At 41.8% G+C, this 17,299-nt stretch overlaps 1 protein-coding gene across 4 annotated transcripts in view; it reads left to right on the top strand.

Annotated features, from left to right (window-relative positions):
- Nucleotides 1-11,464: 11,464 nt before the first annotated feature.
- The window catches only part of sbf1 (SET binding factor 1), a 71,755-nt gene continuing 65,920 nt past the window's right edge, over nt 11,465-17,299 (top strand). For 3 of the 4 annotated variants that reach the window (XM_044187010.1, XM_044187009.1, XM_044187008.1), the window contains exon 1: nt 11,465-11,670. In XM_044187010.1, coding sequence (XP_044042945.1) covers nt 11,616-11,670 — 55 coding nt within the window. In that variant the 5' untranslated portion in view covers nt 11,465-11,615. The remainder of the gene's footprint in view (nt 11,671-17,299) is intronic. The other variant, XM_044187011.1, reaches the window with a different exon arrangement.

Raw genomic sequence — 17,299 nt, 5'->3', positions numbered from 1 at the left:
AATACATACACCTGATCCTGCTTCAAATGCGGTTACGCAACATTCATTTCCAAGAAAGCATGTCCAGCGGAGCTGAGCGGACGCCTTTCCTGGTACTGGAAAGATGCTGCGCATCCATGTACAAGAGAAACAACAACAGAGGCTCCATAAACATCAGGCCTGCCACAGAAAACTGCACATGTAGTAGGTGGAAAGGCATGGTTTTCAATGTAGACAGCTATAGGCCCAGGATGTATGTTTTATCATTACATTTGAGTCACAGAGCTAAAGAAATGCCCTGCAATCTTAAAAAAAAACCAAAAAACCAGAGGGTCATTCAACAGCACCTCCCACTGTTGTGAAGGTATTTCCAGAATTCTCAGAAACACTTCTAACCATCTGGAGCAAAAAATATTCTGTCTGCATGGTAAAAAAAAAAAAAAACGTCCCAAGTTTCTAGGTAGTTGGAAGTGACTTGTAGCATGTCTGTCCCAGCTCTTTTTGTAAAATACAAGCAACATTTTAACACACTGTTTTGTATAAAAATACAAAATATTGGAAAGTAACAACAACATTTACAAATTAATTAGGCTAATTGTACAAGTTGAGCGAGGACATATGTCATTTCCAGTGACCATCTTTGTTTGGATTAGGAAATATAGTGACCTCAGGGTGTCAATTTGTACAGTGTGAAGCACAATCAATTTTGTCTTTTATTTTCAGTTATATTGGTATATGCTGATTCCAATATTTTACATTAGTATTCAAAATAATGGGTTCATATTTTGTTGGTGCTTTATAAAAATAGCAAGGACATATGCTATATCCAGCTACCTGGATACAGCCACAATTTGAGAAATCATCATCAAGATGGTTAGAAGAGTCTTTGCGGATTCTGGAAATATCTTCAGAACAAAAGGAAGATTTGGGGGGTTTTCAAAGATTGCCGGGTATTTCTTTTTCGGAAAATTGGATCCTCTCTGACTCAAATAAAATAATAATAATGCATTGGAAGCACAAACTGGGGCTAAATCTGACAAAGAATTTGACATGTGGCTTGAAAATCCTTATAACTGTTTAACTTGAAGAAAAATCCATTATGAAAACTGTTAAAAGAGCTATCGCTTGTGTATTATTTAGGTTTTTTTCTTCTTCCTATGTATTAACGAGGCAAATCTTAATTGCATCATGTAATCTTGACATATTTCCAGGAGCTAGGGAAGGAGTTTGAAATCTGTAAATGGACAGTGACCTGAACTGTCAACCTAAACGTCAGCTTTTGTGTCAGTCCTGCTTTCCTGAAACGCTGCGCTAATGTTCAGCAAGAAGAAATCAATCAAAGCAAAGGCACAAAGCTCAGTTTCTACACCTGCCAGTTAAGTTTCGAGCTAAGTAGGTAGAGCAAAAGAAGTCATTTAACTACTCAAAAGCATTAAACATCACAAAGCCATGATTTTTAACAGTGAGATAATACTGTATACTGATAGTACTGTATAATTATTGAGAACTTTTAGCCTCAATGTGCTACGTGATCCCTGCCTTGCGTGTAATGAGAAGCATTGTGTGAGTGACATTCGCTGAGACAGACTCGTCAGTGGTCGTTGCCAACTTCTCACACCTCCCGCTATCATCTTACAGCTCGGCTCTGCTCAGGCCTTTCTTTGATCGTCTCGTGTAGTTTCTCAGTCGTTATAATACCATCAGAGTAAGTGCCACAGCCTGACCTGCCAGTGACACGCTAATCCAGGTTTGGATGTAATGAAAGAACCCCTCTAGTCTTTGATTTGGCTTCAGTTTCACAAGCCAATTTGGGTTATGTTACCAATTCATCACCTTCATTTTTGTATTCTTGAAAATTAAATAAACATCATGATGTTCACAGCAGTGTTGTCAGGTGAGTGTGGTTCTGACCTAGGACTCAACCCAGAATAAGGGTTGATTCATTCATATTGAATATTGCATATTGACCTTCACCCACAGCCCACAGTGGTACCTATTGATTTGACACAATGATTGATGAAATATTTTGACTGCTTTGCTCCTATCGACTTTCTTCAACTAACTTCAACGATTTCTTCATCTAAGTCATCAACCTGTCTCTTAGACCCCATTCCAAGTAGGCTGCTTAAAGACGTTTTACCCTTAGTTAGCACTTCTTTACTAGATATGTTCAATCTGTCTTTATTAACAGGTTATGTACCACAGTCCTTTAAAATAGCTGTAATTAAACCGCTTCTTAAAAAGCCTGCTCTTGATCCAGCGGTTTTAGCCAACTATAGACCTATATCTAACCTTCCCTTTCTTTCTAAGATCCTTGAGAAAGCAGTTGCCAATCAGTTGTGTGACTTTCTAAATAACAATAGTTTATTTGAGGATTTTCAGTCAGGGTTTAGAGTGCATCATAGCACAGAGACAGCACTGGTGAAAATTACAAATGACCTTTTAATTGCATCAGACAATAGACTTGTCTCTGTACTTGTCTTGTTAGATCTTAGTGCTGCGTTCGACACCATTGATCATCACATCCTATTACAGGGAGACTGGAACATTTGATTGGCATTAAAGGAGCCGCACTAAGCTGGTTTGAATCCTATCTATCAGATCGATCTCAGTTTGTACATGTTAACGATGAATCCTCCATGCACGCCAAAGTTAGTCATGGAGTTCCGCAAGGTTCTGTGCTTGGACCAATTCTATTCACCTTATATATGCTGCCTTTAGCTAAACTTCAAGTATGCCTTAGGGACATAAGAACCTGGATGACCTGCAATTTTCTGATGTTAAACTAAAAAAGTAGAATAGGAGCCAGAGCCTTCAGTTATCAAGCTCCTCTCCTGTGGAATTAGATCCCAGTTTGGGTTCAGGAAGCAGACACCATCTCCACATTTAAGAGTAGGCTTAAGACTTTCCTCTTTGATAAAGCTTATAGTTAGGGCTGGCTCAGGTGAGCCCTGAACCATCCTTTAGTTATGGTGTCTAGACTGCCAGGAGACTTCCCATGATGCTCTGAGCTCCTCTCTCCTCCTTTCGCTCTCCATCTGTATGCATTTTTATTCCATTAATGCATGTTACTAACTCGACATCTTCTCTCATTTTAAAATTCTATCTGGAATTTTCATTGTGCCCACCAACCCAACCAGCAGTGAGTTTGGTTCTGCTTGAGGTTTCTGCCTCTTAAAGGAAGTTTTTCCTTGACACTGTCACCAAGTGCTTGCTCATAGTGGGATTTGTTGGGTCTCTGTAAATAATATAAAGAGTACGGTCTAGACCTGCTCTATAGAAAAAGTGCAATGAGATAACTTCTGTTATGAATTGGGGCTATATAAATAAAATTGAATGGAATTGAAACATTTCCCAACACAGACAGCTGATAGTAACTCATTTATCACTCTTGGCTGTGGAAACAGGTCACTTCTTCACTGATTCTGACCTGTTTATGTAAGAGTTCTCTGGCATGTGACAGCAGCCAGTGAATCGGTACCACTGGGCTCTGAACAGACTTCCCTGCTGGGTTTGATCTCTCAATCGTGCACTGTCTTTACTTTTGTTTTAGGCGGCAATTAGCGAACATGAGTACGTACTCTGTAGAACTGGCCAATGAAGCACAGGACGGTTTTAAAAGAGCCTCCATCTGTGGCTTTGAAACTCATCCGAAAAGGAAAAGTTTGGGGGACGTAGTCAACTGATCAAAGAGCAGAGGGACCTTTGCTTGATTGTGCAGTGTTCTCTGTGTTGTCTTTGTTAATGTGAATCTTTAAATGGGTGAGACTGGGACATAGCCTGCTTTAAAGGTTGCGTAAACAGTGCAAATAAAAAGTGTTGCCCCATTACTGGTGATAAAGGCAAACACTGAGTGAAGCGAGCTCTCACATGTAGTTCACTTACAGGCAGAAAGTATGTTGCGTGTTGCTGTTCATGCAGTGGGTCAAGTTTCTGCTCCAGCATCATTTGAATGATGAGCGGTCGGTCTTAAGTAAGCGTCTCGCCTAACATAACTGGCATCCATGAAGCCAACAAAACTGCTGAAAAATCAAATCATGACCACAACAATCTGCAATAAATATGTATGTGTGTGTATAGTTTATCAAAAAAAAAAAACAGCTTGGTAATTTCCTCAAACATCTGAGCACTGTAGTTTTTAACAAACATTACTCAAACAGGAAGAAACAGTGCTTTTGTTGGAGACTATTTTCAGCGATGGATTAATACACATTTGATAGTGAGCATTTCTGGCACCAGGACAGCATATGTGGAAATGAGTCAAAATAAACTACAGTGTGTGTGTGTGCATGTTAATGAAGGAACGTGTCACCCAGTGCAACAGTGTGGCTCAATTATGTGTTTTTAATAGTTTTTGGACAACAATGGAGATCTAGGGCATAGAGGAATAAGATATATCAGGTTTTGATACACACATGCAATACTTGTTAGTAGGATTTGGGATTTGGGATTTGTTGACACTATGTGAAATATAGATTGTCAGCAGACTTAATTTAGACTTTTATTCAATGCTGTGAGCACCACAAATTAAATTCTATTCCCCGCAATTGTGCTGGGGTGGAGGCATAAATTTCAAAACTTGGACAGATAAAACCAAAACTGTCTGCATGGCTAGATACCACTATATGTGTTTTACAATTTGAGAGAACCACCCCTTTAATTTTTGTAGTAAACAGCTTCAGCGTGTGTAAAAATGTGTGCTGTGATGTGTTTTGGGGGGTTAATGTGAAAAGGCACATAAACAGCAGCTTGATGCTGAAGTGTCCTGGCTCTGAATTGAGATGTTTTATGATACAAAACAAATTAATCATCCCAGCAGAGGCAATGTGATCTTAAGTGGCTGAGCTGAAGGACTCATATACAAACACACAACAGCTGCGGGTTTGAGGAGGACATATGGCTCCTCTGGGACAACGTATGGTTTCTTCTGTTTTTGAGGAAACAGCTTACCCAAAGTGCATGTTTTTCCTTCCTCGCAGCACCTGATCTGGCTGAAAACTGTTTTCTGATTTCTCAGGTCTCATGGCCAGTGATAGAGTGTTACATCCCCTGCATCTTAACACTCTATCACTCTTTCTGTCCTGTACTGTTTCTTACTCCCTGCTGACTATTGAAAACCACATTTTACATCAATATTTCTAACATTTTAGCAAGATTTGTTTCTTCTTTTTTGTTTGTTTAGTCATGATTCCACCAATAGACCACACCTTAGGATCACGCCCTTCGACTTCCTCCTCCCTCCTTGGACAAATAAGTGTCACAGTCAGATATAACTGACATAAAAATGCATCTTTTGTGATGTGATGTGATGTGTGTAATATCTGAGTCAGTATATGTGTTGTGATTTCTCTTATGGCTATTTTAGAGTGAAATAATTCAACCTTTTCTCATTGAGACAGGTTTATTCCATTAAGAGCCACAGTATGGTAGTCAAATGATTGCTGCCCCCTAGTGAACCTCATGTTACATCAGCAGAACACACTGTACAGCAGTTCCTGTTGAGAGTGAATCTGTGATGATGCTTCCCATGAGGACCAGCCTGAGTTAACCTCCCAAATACAAAACAAATATAATGTATCAGCATAACAAAAACAAACATTATATCAGGGCATTGTCTCTGATTTTAAAATAATTGTTGTACAAGTCACCATTAAATCCCCAAGTAGAATCAATCTGGAGACATTTTCCCACTGTCGTGCTGTTAGCATCCTCTTGGCTGCGTCAGTAAACTTTATTTACTGTGCTTGTTTGAGATGGTGTACAACTGAGTTTGTTTGAACGGCTTGTTGTCTCTGTCCGAGCCCTCTCAGTCAAGTTTGTTTGGCATGGCTGCTCACAAGTGCAGTGGTGTGTGGGAGGGGGCCTCGGAGGAGGGAGCTAACAGGACAGTGTTCTGCCAGTTTTGTGGACAAACGAGGGATTGGATTTCACTGTGGGAAAGATGATGGCGAAGGACAGAAGTGGCTGATAACAGCGGAGCTCCCAGAAATTACAGTGCCTAATGAAGAAAACTGAGCTTCCACGTTTGTGGCCATAGTTTGGGGGAAAAACCTTTCCTTTTCATCATGACAATGTCCACATGCACAAAGCCAGCTCCATAAAGAAATGGTTTTCCCAGTTTGGAGTGGGAGAACTCAACTGGCCTGCACAGAGCCCTGAGCTCAACCCCATCCAACACCTTTGAGATGAACTAGAACGCTGACTGTGAGTCAGACCCTATCACTATCACTAATGCTCCTGTGGCTGAATGGGAGCAAATCCCTGCAGTCAGGTTCCAAAATCTGGTATTATAGCAGCACATTAATGCCCATGGTTTTGGAATAAAATGTTCAACAATCACATATGGGTGTAATTTTCAGATGTCCATATACTTTCAGTATACTATTCAGTGTCTTGCTTAAGGACACTTCAGCAGGGTGGATGTCTCCCGACATAGGGTTATAGTATACTATAACACCACCTGACTGCAAGAACGATACAACTGATTACCTTATCAAGGAAAAATGATAAGCTGCTTATGTGCTTTGATTTTTAGCCACAAACCACAAACCAACACAGAGATCTTGGTGTAGTCATGGACTCAGACCTGAATTTCAACGGCCACATTAAGACAATTACAAAGTCAGCCTACTACCAACTGAAGAATATATCCAGGATTCAGGGACTTATGTCTCAGCAGGATTTGGAAAAACTCATCCATGCGTTTATCTTCAGTCGACTTGAGTGCTGTACCGGTGTCTTTACAGGTTTCTAAAAATCAATCAGACAGCTGCAGCTGATTCAGAATGCTGCTGCTCGAGTCCTCAATAAGACCAAGAAAGTGGATCACATCACTCCAGTTCTGGGGTCTTTACACTGGCTTCCTGTCTGTCAAAGAATTGATTTCAAAATACTACTGCTGGTTTATAAAGCACTGAATGGTTTAGTACCAAAGTACATTTCTGATCTTCTGCTACGTTACGAACCATCCAGACCTCTCAGGTCGCCTAAACAGGTCTGCTTCCTTCTCTATCAAAACTAAACATGTAGAAGCAGCGTTCAGTTTTTATTTAACATATACATATATACAACATTGTTATTTAACATAAACTCCCAGAAACCTGCAGGTCTGCTGCAACTTCTTTTAAATCAAGGCTGAAGACTTTTCTGTTTGCCGCTGCCTTTCATTAAATCAAATAATGATTAATTTCTTACACTGCACTGTAACTTTTACTCTCCTGTTTCATCTTGTTTTCATTTTCTATTTAACTCTTTTTAGGTGTATTTAAATTTCTTTTTAAATTGCCCAATGTTGCTTTTATGTTTTATGTAAAGCACTTTAAATTCCCTTGTTGTTGAAATGTGCAATAAAAAATAAACTTGCCTTGCAAGTCCCCCAACTTTTATGAAAATGTAATACTAAATTGCTGAGGTATCCTTTAAATGTTGTTTAAGTGGACAGATTATATATAATGCTTTTTCGAATGAAACTTGCAATACAATGCTTATTATTTTATGGCACAGAATGAAATGAATGAAACATAGCAAATAACTGACATTGTCATATTTCTCTATCTGTGGTCATCTTCCTTGGGTGTTATGGGTTAAACATATTAGTTACAAATCAGGATTTACAGCAGTTTACTGAATATACAGTCTTTTGCTACATTGCCTTTGTGTATGCAGAAATAGAGCTTCTCCAATTACAGCAGTAAGATACACGAGACAGAGAAGTATGTGTGTTTGTATATGGTTTATCATTCACCACGAAATATAGTGCATATACCTGCATGAGTTTAACTCAGTGGAGTGACAGTATCAAATTAAAACACTGCTGTGACTCTGTAGCATCTGCTTGTCTCTTTGGGGAATGACACTACTGGGTGTAATACCTGCTTAATGAAGCGTTTAATGTGCTATGCTTCACCTGAGCTGAAGGGAAGGCGACTGTTAGAATGGCCCCATGAAGAGCAGTGATGTGCAAGAGGCCTTCAAATCACTTCCTGTCTGTTGGTTAGTCTACAGGAAGTCACATGGTTGTTGCATCCTGCAGAGAGTGGCTTTGTGCTCTGATTGGGCTGCATGTGTGAATAAGACAGTGATGGGGCGGCACCTCGCCTACATCTTTATTTCGAGAAATAAAAGGTGAAAAAAAGGAAATACATGAGATGATGACAGATTACTAAAATAGCAAAGCTGCAACACATTCATATTTCCTATAGAAAGTCTACTAAGCGAGCTCTGTACTTGCAAGATTATCTCAAGATTATTTCTTCCTGCCTATGCTGCTTTCAGTGCATGTTGGGAAATCATAATTACAACATGAGCGCATGTGAATGATCTGGCAAAATCATAATTGTGTGTGAAGAGCCTGGATTATAGTGAGCTCCGAGTTTCTAAATTGTGTATTTTGTATACTCAGACACTTTGGGGTCTGTCAGAGGTAGAAAAAACAACAAAACAAAAAAAACTTGCAGGCCATGGGCCAACAAACAAGTGATTACAATTAATTGAGAAAATAATCAGTAGTTTAATCAATAATTAAAAGGAACTGGCTCATGTATCGCATGATTTTCTGTCACTGAGTACATTTTCATGCAGATCCTGATCCTGTTTTTTAATGGAATAGTTCGCTTTCTTGCCGAGAGTTAGATGCGAAGATTGATCCCACTCTCATGTCTGTCCATTAGATATGAAGCTACAGCTAGCAGCTGGTTAGCTTAAAAAATACTGGAAACAGGGAGAGACAGTTAGCCTGGCTCTGTCCAAACAAAACTAAATCCACCTACCAGCAATCAACATGTTATATCTTGTTTGTTTAATCCGTGCAAAATCAAACTTACAGGGTATTATGTGCTGAACTATTTCTTAGCCGGGCGCAGTAACTATCTGGAGTCTTGTTGCCACCGTGGGGTTGCCAGGCAACCAGAGATATAAAGTGTTATTTAGCGAGCTTTAAACATGACGCAAATTTCGTTAAGTGCACAGACCAGTTGTGCACAACCCAAAATATGATCGCTTTTGGCCTGTATCCACACCTTTAACAGTGCTGGGAGGCAGACTTTGTTAGCTTCTGACAGAGCCAGGCAAACTGTTTCCCCCCGTCATTATGCTAAGCTAAGCTAACCAGCTGCTAGCCGTAACTTCATTGTTACTGCACAGACATGAGAGTGGCATTGATCTTCTTCTCTTCTCTCAGCAAGAAAGTGAATAAGCACAACTTGCCACGGAAATGCAAAATATCTCTGGAGGACAACTAGAGGTCAGCTAAATGCACAACATACTTAGTTAAGTCAAAGGGGACATGTAACTAAGCACATGGACATTTCAAGTTTGTCTAGCAAAGACAACTTCATTACTGTGTGTGTATCCTTGTCTTTTGGGGAGTCTGGGAGAGATTGAGCTGCACTTGTCTTTGTCTATCTCTCTTTCTCACCCACCGTCTGTCTCTCTGGCAACGTGTCAAGTGTGGTTCAAGGTTAAGACGCAGTCAACTGTAAGAATCTAAACCACAGTGGTGACCTCAGTGTTACTCCCTGAAAACAGCATTCACAAACAGGCTGAAGATGCATGTTATCTCCTGTTAACATGGCTCTGGTTGTCAGAAGCCGTGTTTATCAAAGAGCAGGGGTGTCCTCCGCTCACTCAGGCCCGAGTCTCAGATAACTGTGTGAGGAAAGAAGGAGACAAGTTGTTACTGAGTGTTTGGAAAACAAAGCTCTTAAAGAAAAATGTGACATCTCATACACGGGATTGTTTTCAACCAGAGAGTGATAAGCACTTTAGGTCAAAGGTCACAGTGCAGGAAGTGTTGGAATTCTCTCGATGCTGTTACAGTGCTGACAGTCAAGGACAGGCCACGCGGATGCAGGCCATCAGGCCTTCCTCACATCCCACTGACATGTTATCTGCCTATCCAAAGTCACACTACAGCATCATGCCAAGGTTTTCTCTAGCCTTACTTAGCATAATTCAAGTGTTTCACAGCTCAACAGTTCAAAATGTTGCTGATAATCTACTATATTTTCCTCACTGAGGTTCCTGTGCTTTCTACTAAAGGCTGCAACCATAATGAGGATTGTCAGTGGGGAAAATATGTGAGATAAAAGAGATGAATATTTGAGTTTGGGAATTCCTTTGGCTACAGAAACTTGGATTAATGCCGCCCAAGCAGTTTGGTGAAATTAACTCTCATTAACATTTATGTTTCTTGAAGCTGTAAAAGGATGTTCCAATGACTAAAGTGGTATGGCACTGTTGCTGTGTGTTTGTGCGTCATGCTTCCAGCACATCACCCAGTCTACTAATCCCCAAGCAAAACTTAAGCAGAGCTACATGATCCACATTAGAGCTGGATCTTTCATTAAAATCCTGGCTACAACACAAACAGAATATACTACAGCTGAACTTTTACAGACTTGAACTCAACAACATCTCTTCCTGGCAATTCCCAAAACACATGCACAAATAAAAAATGCACTGGGCTACATCCTCTAGATATCTTCTAGATAGGAGTGTGGAATGTGTCCCCTATCAGCCAGCACAGAGAGCTGTAATTACTGCAGTTACCACTAACTCTCTCACCCTACATATGTGCATGCGAGTGTTGTTTTAAGATAGATTTGAAAAAAATGTGAACCTATCCATTAGCCTTAGAAACACAAACAACAAATTGAAAAAAAAAAAGCAATACAGCAAATAAAGTCTGCATGCTAAAACCCACGACCCCCCCCCCCAGAATCAGGACCATACTCAAACAATCATACATGACTTCATCCGCCTACTAAACAACCGATACAAACTGTGGGACTTCCTCCTCTAAAACACAGTGGGCAAACAGATCATTCACCCCATCCAGCTGAAGGTCAGTCTTGCAATGACCCCTGTGGTGGACATTCCTGCCATGCTGCTCCTCCCTGAATGTACCACAGAAAGAATAGGTTCAAACTGCATGAGGCGCAGTTGGTGTCAAATTCAGTAGGTTTCCTTGGTAGAGCAAGGGCTAATTGCCTAACCCACACTCCAAATGAAAAGGGCCAAGCAGCTTTATTTTAGATGAACAGAATTCTGACATTAAATATCCATCTTTATTTATTAAATACCTGGTACAAATTGATTTAAAAGTCACCAGATTTAACTCAGGGGACTATCAAATGCCTGACTTTTGACAAGCAATTGTCTTTATGGGATGATAAATAATTTTTTTGTTATCAACAGTATTTCTCTAATGAGAGAGTGTTGCATAGGGACCAATTCTGGACACCCCTGAAATAACACTGGTCTAGGACGCCCGTTTAAAAATAAACCAGTCCCGGTGGATTTTTTTGTGGGTCCTCCTTAGTTTAGGGCTCCTAGAATCGTCACCACCTTTTACTCCTCTAGCGACAACACTGCTGGATTTTGGCCCCTGAGCTGGTTTGGCTCTTCACATTGGACATTCCTGCCGAGCAGCCCCTCCCTGGAAGTCCCTTAATGCGCAGACTCGCGGCTCTTCACTGTCAGGGCAAGGCAGACTGACAGTATGGCGGCGGGTTGCAGCTGGAAGGATGCTACTGTCGCCCGTGATGTGTCTATCGCCGGCAGGACGTAAATGGACTATTGACGGCAAAAAGAGAAGAGGATTCAGCTATAAAGGCCTGTCGCCGTGAGCTCCAAAGATGGCCAGGCTCGCCGACTACTTTTTAGTGGTCGGTTACGACCTCGACAAGCGAGGTGGGTGCTTGAGTTAGCCTGCCCTGCTAGCTTTAACGGCGTATTATTAGCTGTGGGTAAACAGGAGGCGGAGAGGGAGGCGGGGACGGGCCGGGCCGCCACTCACAACTGACCGTAGCTAGGGGCTGTCAGCTCGCAATTAGCCGTCAACTTTGGGTCGGGGACGCGCAGGCCTCATGGGATTAGTGTACTTAAATGCTAGCCTGTCAGCTGGTGTCCCGCATTTCTGACGGGGTAACTAATTGATTGCACAGCTCCATCGCAATGCTTAATGTCTTTTAGCTTTAGCAAAACAAACTGTCTTACTCTGCTGACAGCAAACTTGGGCTAACTTTATTTGCTAAGAGCTAACGTTAGCCGGGCTAGCTCTGAGGGGGGCTGGCTGCTTGGTCGGCTGTGACTTAAAACGGATTTGTTCACCCGTTTCACGGTTTCAGCTGCATCTTCCCCAGTTGTCTCTCATTAACAAATGTTACAAGTGCAACTGTCGCCATTTAAAAGTGGCAAATTAATGCAGACCTGTCTGCTGGACAGCGAGTTGTCAGTGATGTGGCTGCAGGGTCTTGAGCAGTTACATGGGACAGTCAGACTACGAAAACCTTGCTGATTTCCGCTTGGACTTGATTTTGAGCGTGATTTTTAAACGGGAAAAAGATGCTTCTTTTCGGCGGAGTTGCTGATTGTTTTCTTTGTCTGTGTTTTGTGTGGATTAACCTAGATGGCTTTGCCCCTCCCTGAGCCCCCTCGGACCGGAGCTCTGTTCCCTTGTGTTGTTGGGACGGGGTTTGGACCGTTATCTGAGCCCCCCTCCCTCCAGCCTGAGCCTTGGCCTAGATCTGTGCAGTATAATGGCCCGTTTAATAATGAAATATTCAACTCGCCTATCCGATGGAAGCATGCAGCTTGTAGCGTGGTAGTCTTTTATTTAGAGTGGATTTTTGCCTATGATTTATTCAGAAGAGGCCAATTGTAACATGACCAGCAATCTGCGGCTAAAAGCAGGCAGAGAACTAGCTTTTATCTTGATGATGCTGGAGCAACCTACATCACTTTTCTGATTGCCTGAACGCCCTTATTGCATCTTGTATTTTTTTCAGAGGTGGGTGAATACAGGATGTTATAACGTGGACACTGCAAACGCTGCAGAAACTCCTTCCTGCCTGAATGCAGTGCAGAGCAGAGCAAGCCTGTAAAAAGCATCTGGGAACCAGACAATAAAGCCACAATGGCTTTAATGGATCAAGGCTCCCATGCCTCGTAAAAACACTTAAGGCTGATGATGATTGTTGAATTTGCCCCACAACCACTGTGTACAATAACTTTAATCCATACTAAAGTTTCTAGGTGGAGGCATATTGTTGTGTTAAACATCTCCAGTAGCTGCAATGAGATTATTCCCATCATTATCATCATCATCATCACCATTGTAATTTGATGCGCTGAGAGCCATCATTAACTTCCTAAGGACATCCTCTGCAGTTAGATCAATACACTTCCTCCCAGTCTTTGCTTTTGATGCTGTCTTATGCTCTTCTAGTTAGTTGGTGATAGCGAATTACCAATTTTTAGCAGTTTTTATATTGTATATGTGGGCTTGTTCCTCTTGAAAGCACACCAGTCAATAATCAATGTCTGCTACAGTGTCAGTAGTAGATGTCAGGGGGTGGGGTTGATTTCCAATTTTTGTGAACCTTTTTTAGTTGTATTTTAATTTTTCCAGCTGTGGTGCTGCTGGGACTAAATGACTGTAAAGAAAACACTTGGCTACGAGTCAAGAATAAACGGTCCTCGATCATAAGAATACCAGGAATTCTGAAGCACAGTAGAGTTTCCTCTTGTGTCTAAATATTTCATGCATCCTGTCTACGTGTGTGTTTGTGTGTTAGTGGTTGCTGGTTGTCACTCAGTCAGTGGAATGTTTTGCAAGCGTGGGCACTGACAGGTTTTCAGGGCTGACATCATCATCGCTCATCTGCCTCTCAGAGCGCCGTCACCAACAGAAACCTTGTGGGTGTTTACAAACGGAAGAACAGAACCATTTTTACCGATTTGTCTATGATTTTAGACGGAGCTCTTGTTCCTGGTTCACTTTTAAATACCCAGTTACAGTTTGGCTGTCTAACAGACGCTAACCTGGGGGAAAAGCCTCAAATTTTCTATTCACCCTCTCAGTTTGTCTCTAAGGTGTCAGGTTGCTCACATTGTGTTCAACCTAGATGCTAAGTTATACTATCAGTGGATCTTTCTTAGAGCCAAGATGGCTGCTTGTGGGTTGGGAAGAGTGTATAGTTCCCGGGGAGTGGCCCTCCTAGCAAGGGTCTCTTGAGAAACTCCACAGCATGTCACTGTGTTTTGACAGCGGTTCCTCCACTGCGCTGAGGACCCAGCAGCTAAATGGATACGCAGTCCGAGGCCCAAACAGGAAACTAGGGAGAGGACCCGAGGGAGAGTTATGTTTAGAGCGAGAATCCAGATTGTCTCCCTGTGCGTGTCTGAAAACCAAGAAAGGGGTGTGTGTTTGTGTGTGCGACTGTGTGAGGCGGTCTCATTCAAGACAGTAAAGAGACACATGCATTCACACACAAACACACACGCGCACACACAGACGCTAACATACAGGCTCTATTGTAGCACCATCTGTGTGGCTCTGGCGGTGCAGTTTTAGGGTGTTGGTCATTGCTACGGCGGCCCTAAACAGAATGCAGGATGGTTGTTTTCAGGCTGGAGTGACTGCTCTGGCACACAAATCCTTCACTGAAGCCCAGCATCTTCTGCACACACCCCTACAGCTCGCAGTCAAGCTAGGACCATTCACAACATTTAGAGGCCAGCGAGGACACAAAGAGGTGCACACAGGGTGGACGGAGCATGCATGTGGGCTGTTGTGTTTACAAATCTCAGGTTGCCTCGGTTACTGTCATACAGTGTTGTCATGATTGTAGAATTGTGACATTGCTAACAATGTGTAAGATATAATGGCGCTATGATATCATAATAAACTAAACAAAAGCCATCAAGCAGTGTGCTGTAAGTCTTGAGTCTTCAGTAATTGTGGTGTCAGTTCTGTTTCACTTCTGCTTCACTTCTGACACCATTTTTGTCAGTTTGACTGAGATTTGAGTTAATGAAGTGATGCCAGACTGATTAATACATGTTTTCAGCTGCAGGGCTGGGAATCAGACCTCAGTACTGTTAAGTACTGAAAACTGGCTTTTAATTTATTTTCAGATTCATACTAATTTTACGTATTCTTTCATCAGATAGGTCCTGATTTAAATCATAATTAAACATTTTCTAACCCAATTTTAGACTATTCTATCTAGGCAAAGGTCTTGTATGGCTGCTTGTGTTTCGACAACATTTAACATGTGAAAACTTGTAGAAAAACATATTCTGAAAAGTAAGGTATAGAAAAAAGTATTGTTTTGGTATCAGTACCCAAACTCAGGTATCATACTGGCTCTAGTACTGAACATTTACAAGACAACCAGCCCTCACTATGAGATTTCAGCTTGTATCTGTTCCTGTCCAGCTACTAGATATGTTAATACATTAATACATTTCAATGTGAGATGTATTAGGGTTGGGCACCATGAAATTTGTCAACCATTAAGATATTTTGCTATACCATTTATGCTGTTGTAGCTCCCTCTTTAATATCTCTGGGTGTATGAAGCCAATGTTGGCAATGTTGGAAATCAGTGAGCAGGGCTGCTTTATGGTAATATTGGATTTTGATATGTGTCAATGTGATGAAGAATCTTTTTTGGTTTTGATTTGTCAGGTATTCAGTTTGCTGGATTAGCCAAAAACAGACATTCCAGTTTGGCTCTTTAACCATAAACAGTTCATTATTGAGTTTTCTAGGAAAATGACTATATCATGAAATGTATTATGTGTATATATAATGTGATTAGAAGATTTTATCTTCACCTTAAAAGTAACTTCTCCTAAGGTACATACATACTCACCTTGGAGATGAGGTGGGATACTTTTATTTGATGTCATTCGTCAACACTAGACAGGAAATGAGGGGAGAGATAGGGAATGCCATGCATTATGCATGTAACAACAAAACATGTTGCAATTCATGGTTGGCGCCTTAAACCCCTAGGCCACCAAGATGTCTTACGGCAGGATAAATCGGGCAAAACTATTGAACATTTATATAGTATTTAATTCACTCTGGTGCTGTAGTATTGAAGTAGGGATTTCCGTTATCGTGACAAAGCTCTGACTTATTCATGTGGTGCTCACAGGTGCATTCAGTACTGAGAGTGTGAATGCAAGCGAAGGTCTACACGAGGCAACATAAAGCTCGGAGGGGAAATAGAAACCTCTCAGACTGAAAGCAAGATGAACCGAGTGAGAGAGTGGAGGAGAGAGGAGTGTGTGTGTTGCTGCCAGCAGTGCCTGCCTGTGGGCAGCCACTTCCTCAATCGCTCCAGAGCAGGGCTCCAGCCTTTCAGGCCCTCCAGAAATAGCCCTCACAATCTGCCTTTCATAGGGGGACAGAGTGACGCTGGGTCGTGGCCGTGGCTGTGGTGCACTGATGCTTGTGTGTTGGCGTGAGCTGCTCGCCCCTCAGCCATTCAGTTCAGGCTGCCTGAATGTTTGTGGCCGTCTCTGTGTGTTTGCTACGTTACCACGGCAACCTGTCTGGCAACCCGGCAATCTGCGGGTTATGGTGAGCGCTTTGCGCACATTGACCAGTTCGTGACTAATCGTGAATCTAATATTTTTGGGGTGAACGCAGCAGTGGTAATATTTTGTGCTGATATGCAGTAGCTTTACATTTGAGCAGGTTTGTATCAAAACAGAGTTTTCAGTTTCAGCTTTTTAAGCCAGCATCTAGGCCACTGCAGGACGCCAAAACTCTCCACTGGCACCAAGTTGAGGAAGTCATTTTAGTGTTAGCAGCTCATAAGGCAGGTAGACATCAGCTCTACTCTGGCAGTTCATAAATCATAATTGTGCATTTAAAAGAACAGGAAACATATTTGCAGCCTTTACAGACTGCTGGAGGAACCTCCATCATATCACTATTGTGATATTGCCCTAGTCCTAGTGTGTGTGTGTGTGTGTGTGCGGCTGTATTACAGCAGTCTGTCTGCTGTGCTGAATACTTGTTATTCATGAGGAAGATGGCGGCCGAGGGCCCCACGCTGCACTCATTCCCTCATTCCTACTACATGGATACAGAGGAGAGAGTGTGTGTGTGTGTGTGTGTGTGTGTGTGTGTGTTTACGCTGGGGGTATAGATGCAGATACCTACACGAGTCTTCACACACACAGGGCCTGTAGACCACTTCTGTCGGCAGACACTTATTCTTCTGTCATATACTATATACTGAAATCGTAATCCAAGGCTGTGTGACAACTTTTCGTGTTTGTTGTTAAGAAAATGGGATTTGCACCCCGGGGGGCAACAAAGGGTTTGGTCTTATGCCCTAGATTTTGATTGAGAGGTAAACAGTTCAAGTAGTCAGTGTGCACATTTAAGGAGTCATATTTCCTGTTCTTAAGGTGGTCGTTAACAAAGGTGCCTATTAATACGTGCTATTTTTTCGCTGTTTACAACCACACAGCACGTGGATCCACTTAAATGCAGAGACACATTTTTAACACA

The sequence above is a fragment of the Siniperca chuatsi genome, linkage group LG23, assembly GCF_020085105.1.
Source record: "Siniperca chuatsi isolate FFG_IHB_CAS linkage group LG23, ASM2008510v1, whole genome shotgun sequence".
NCBI lineage: Eukaryota > Metazoa > Chordata > Actinopteri > Centrarchiformes > Sinipercidae > Siniperca > Siniperca chuatsi.
This window is presented reverse-complemented; position numbering and strand designations above follow the sequence as displayed.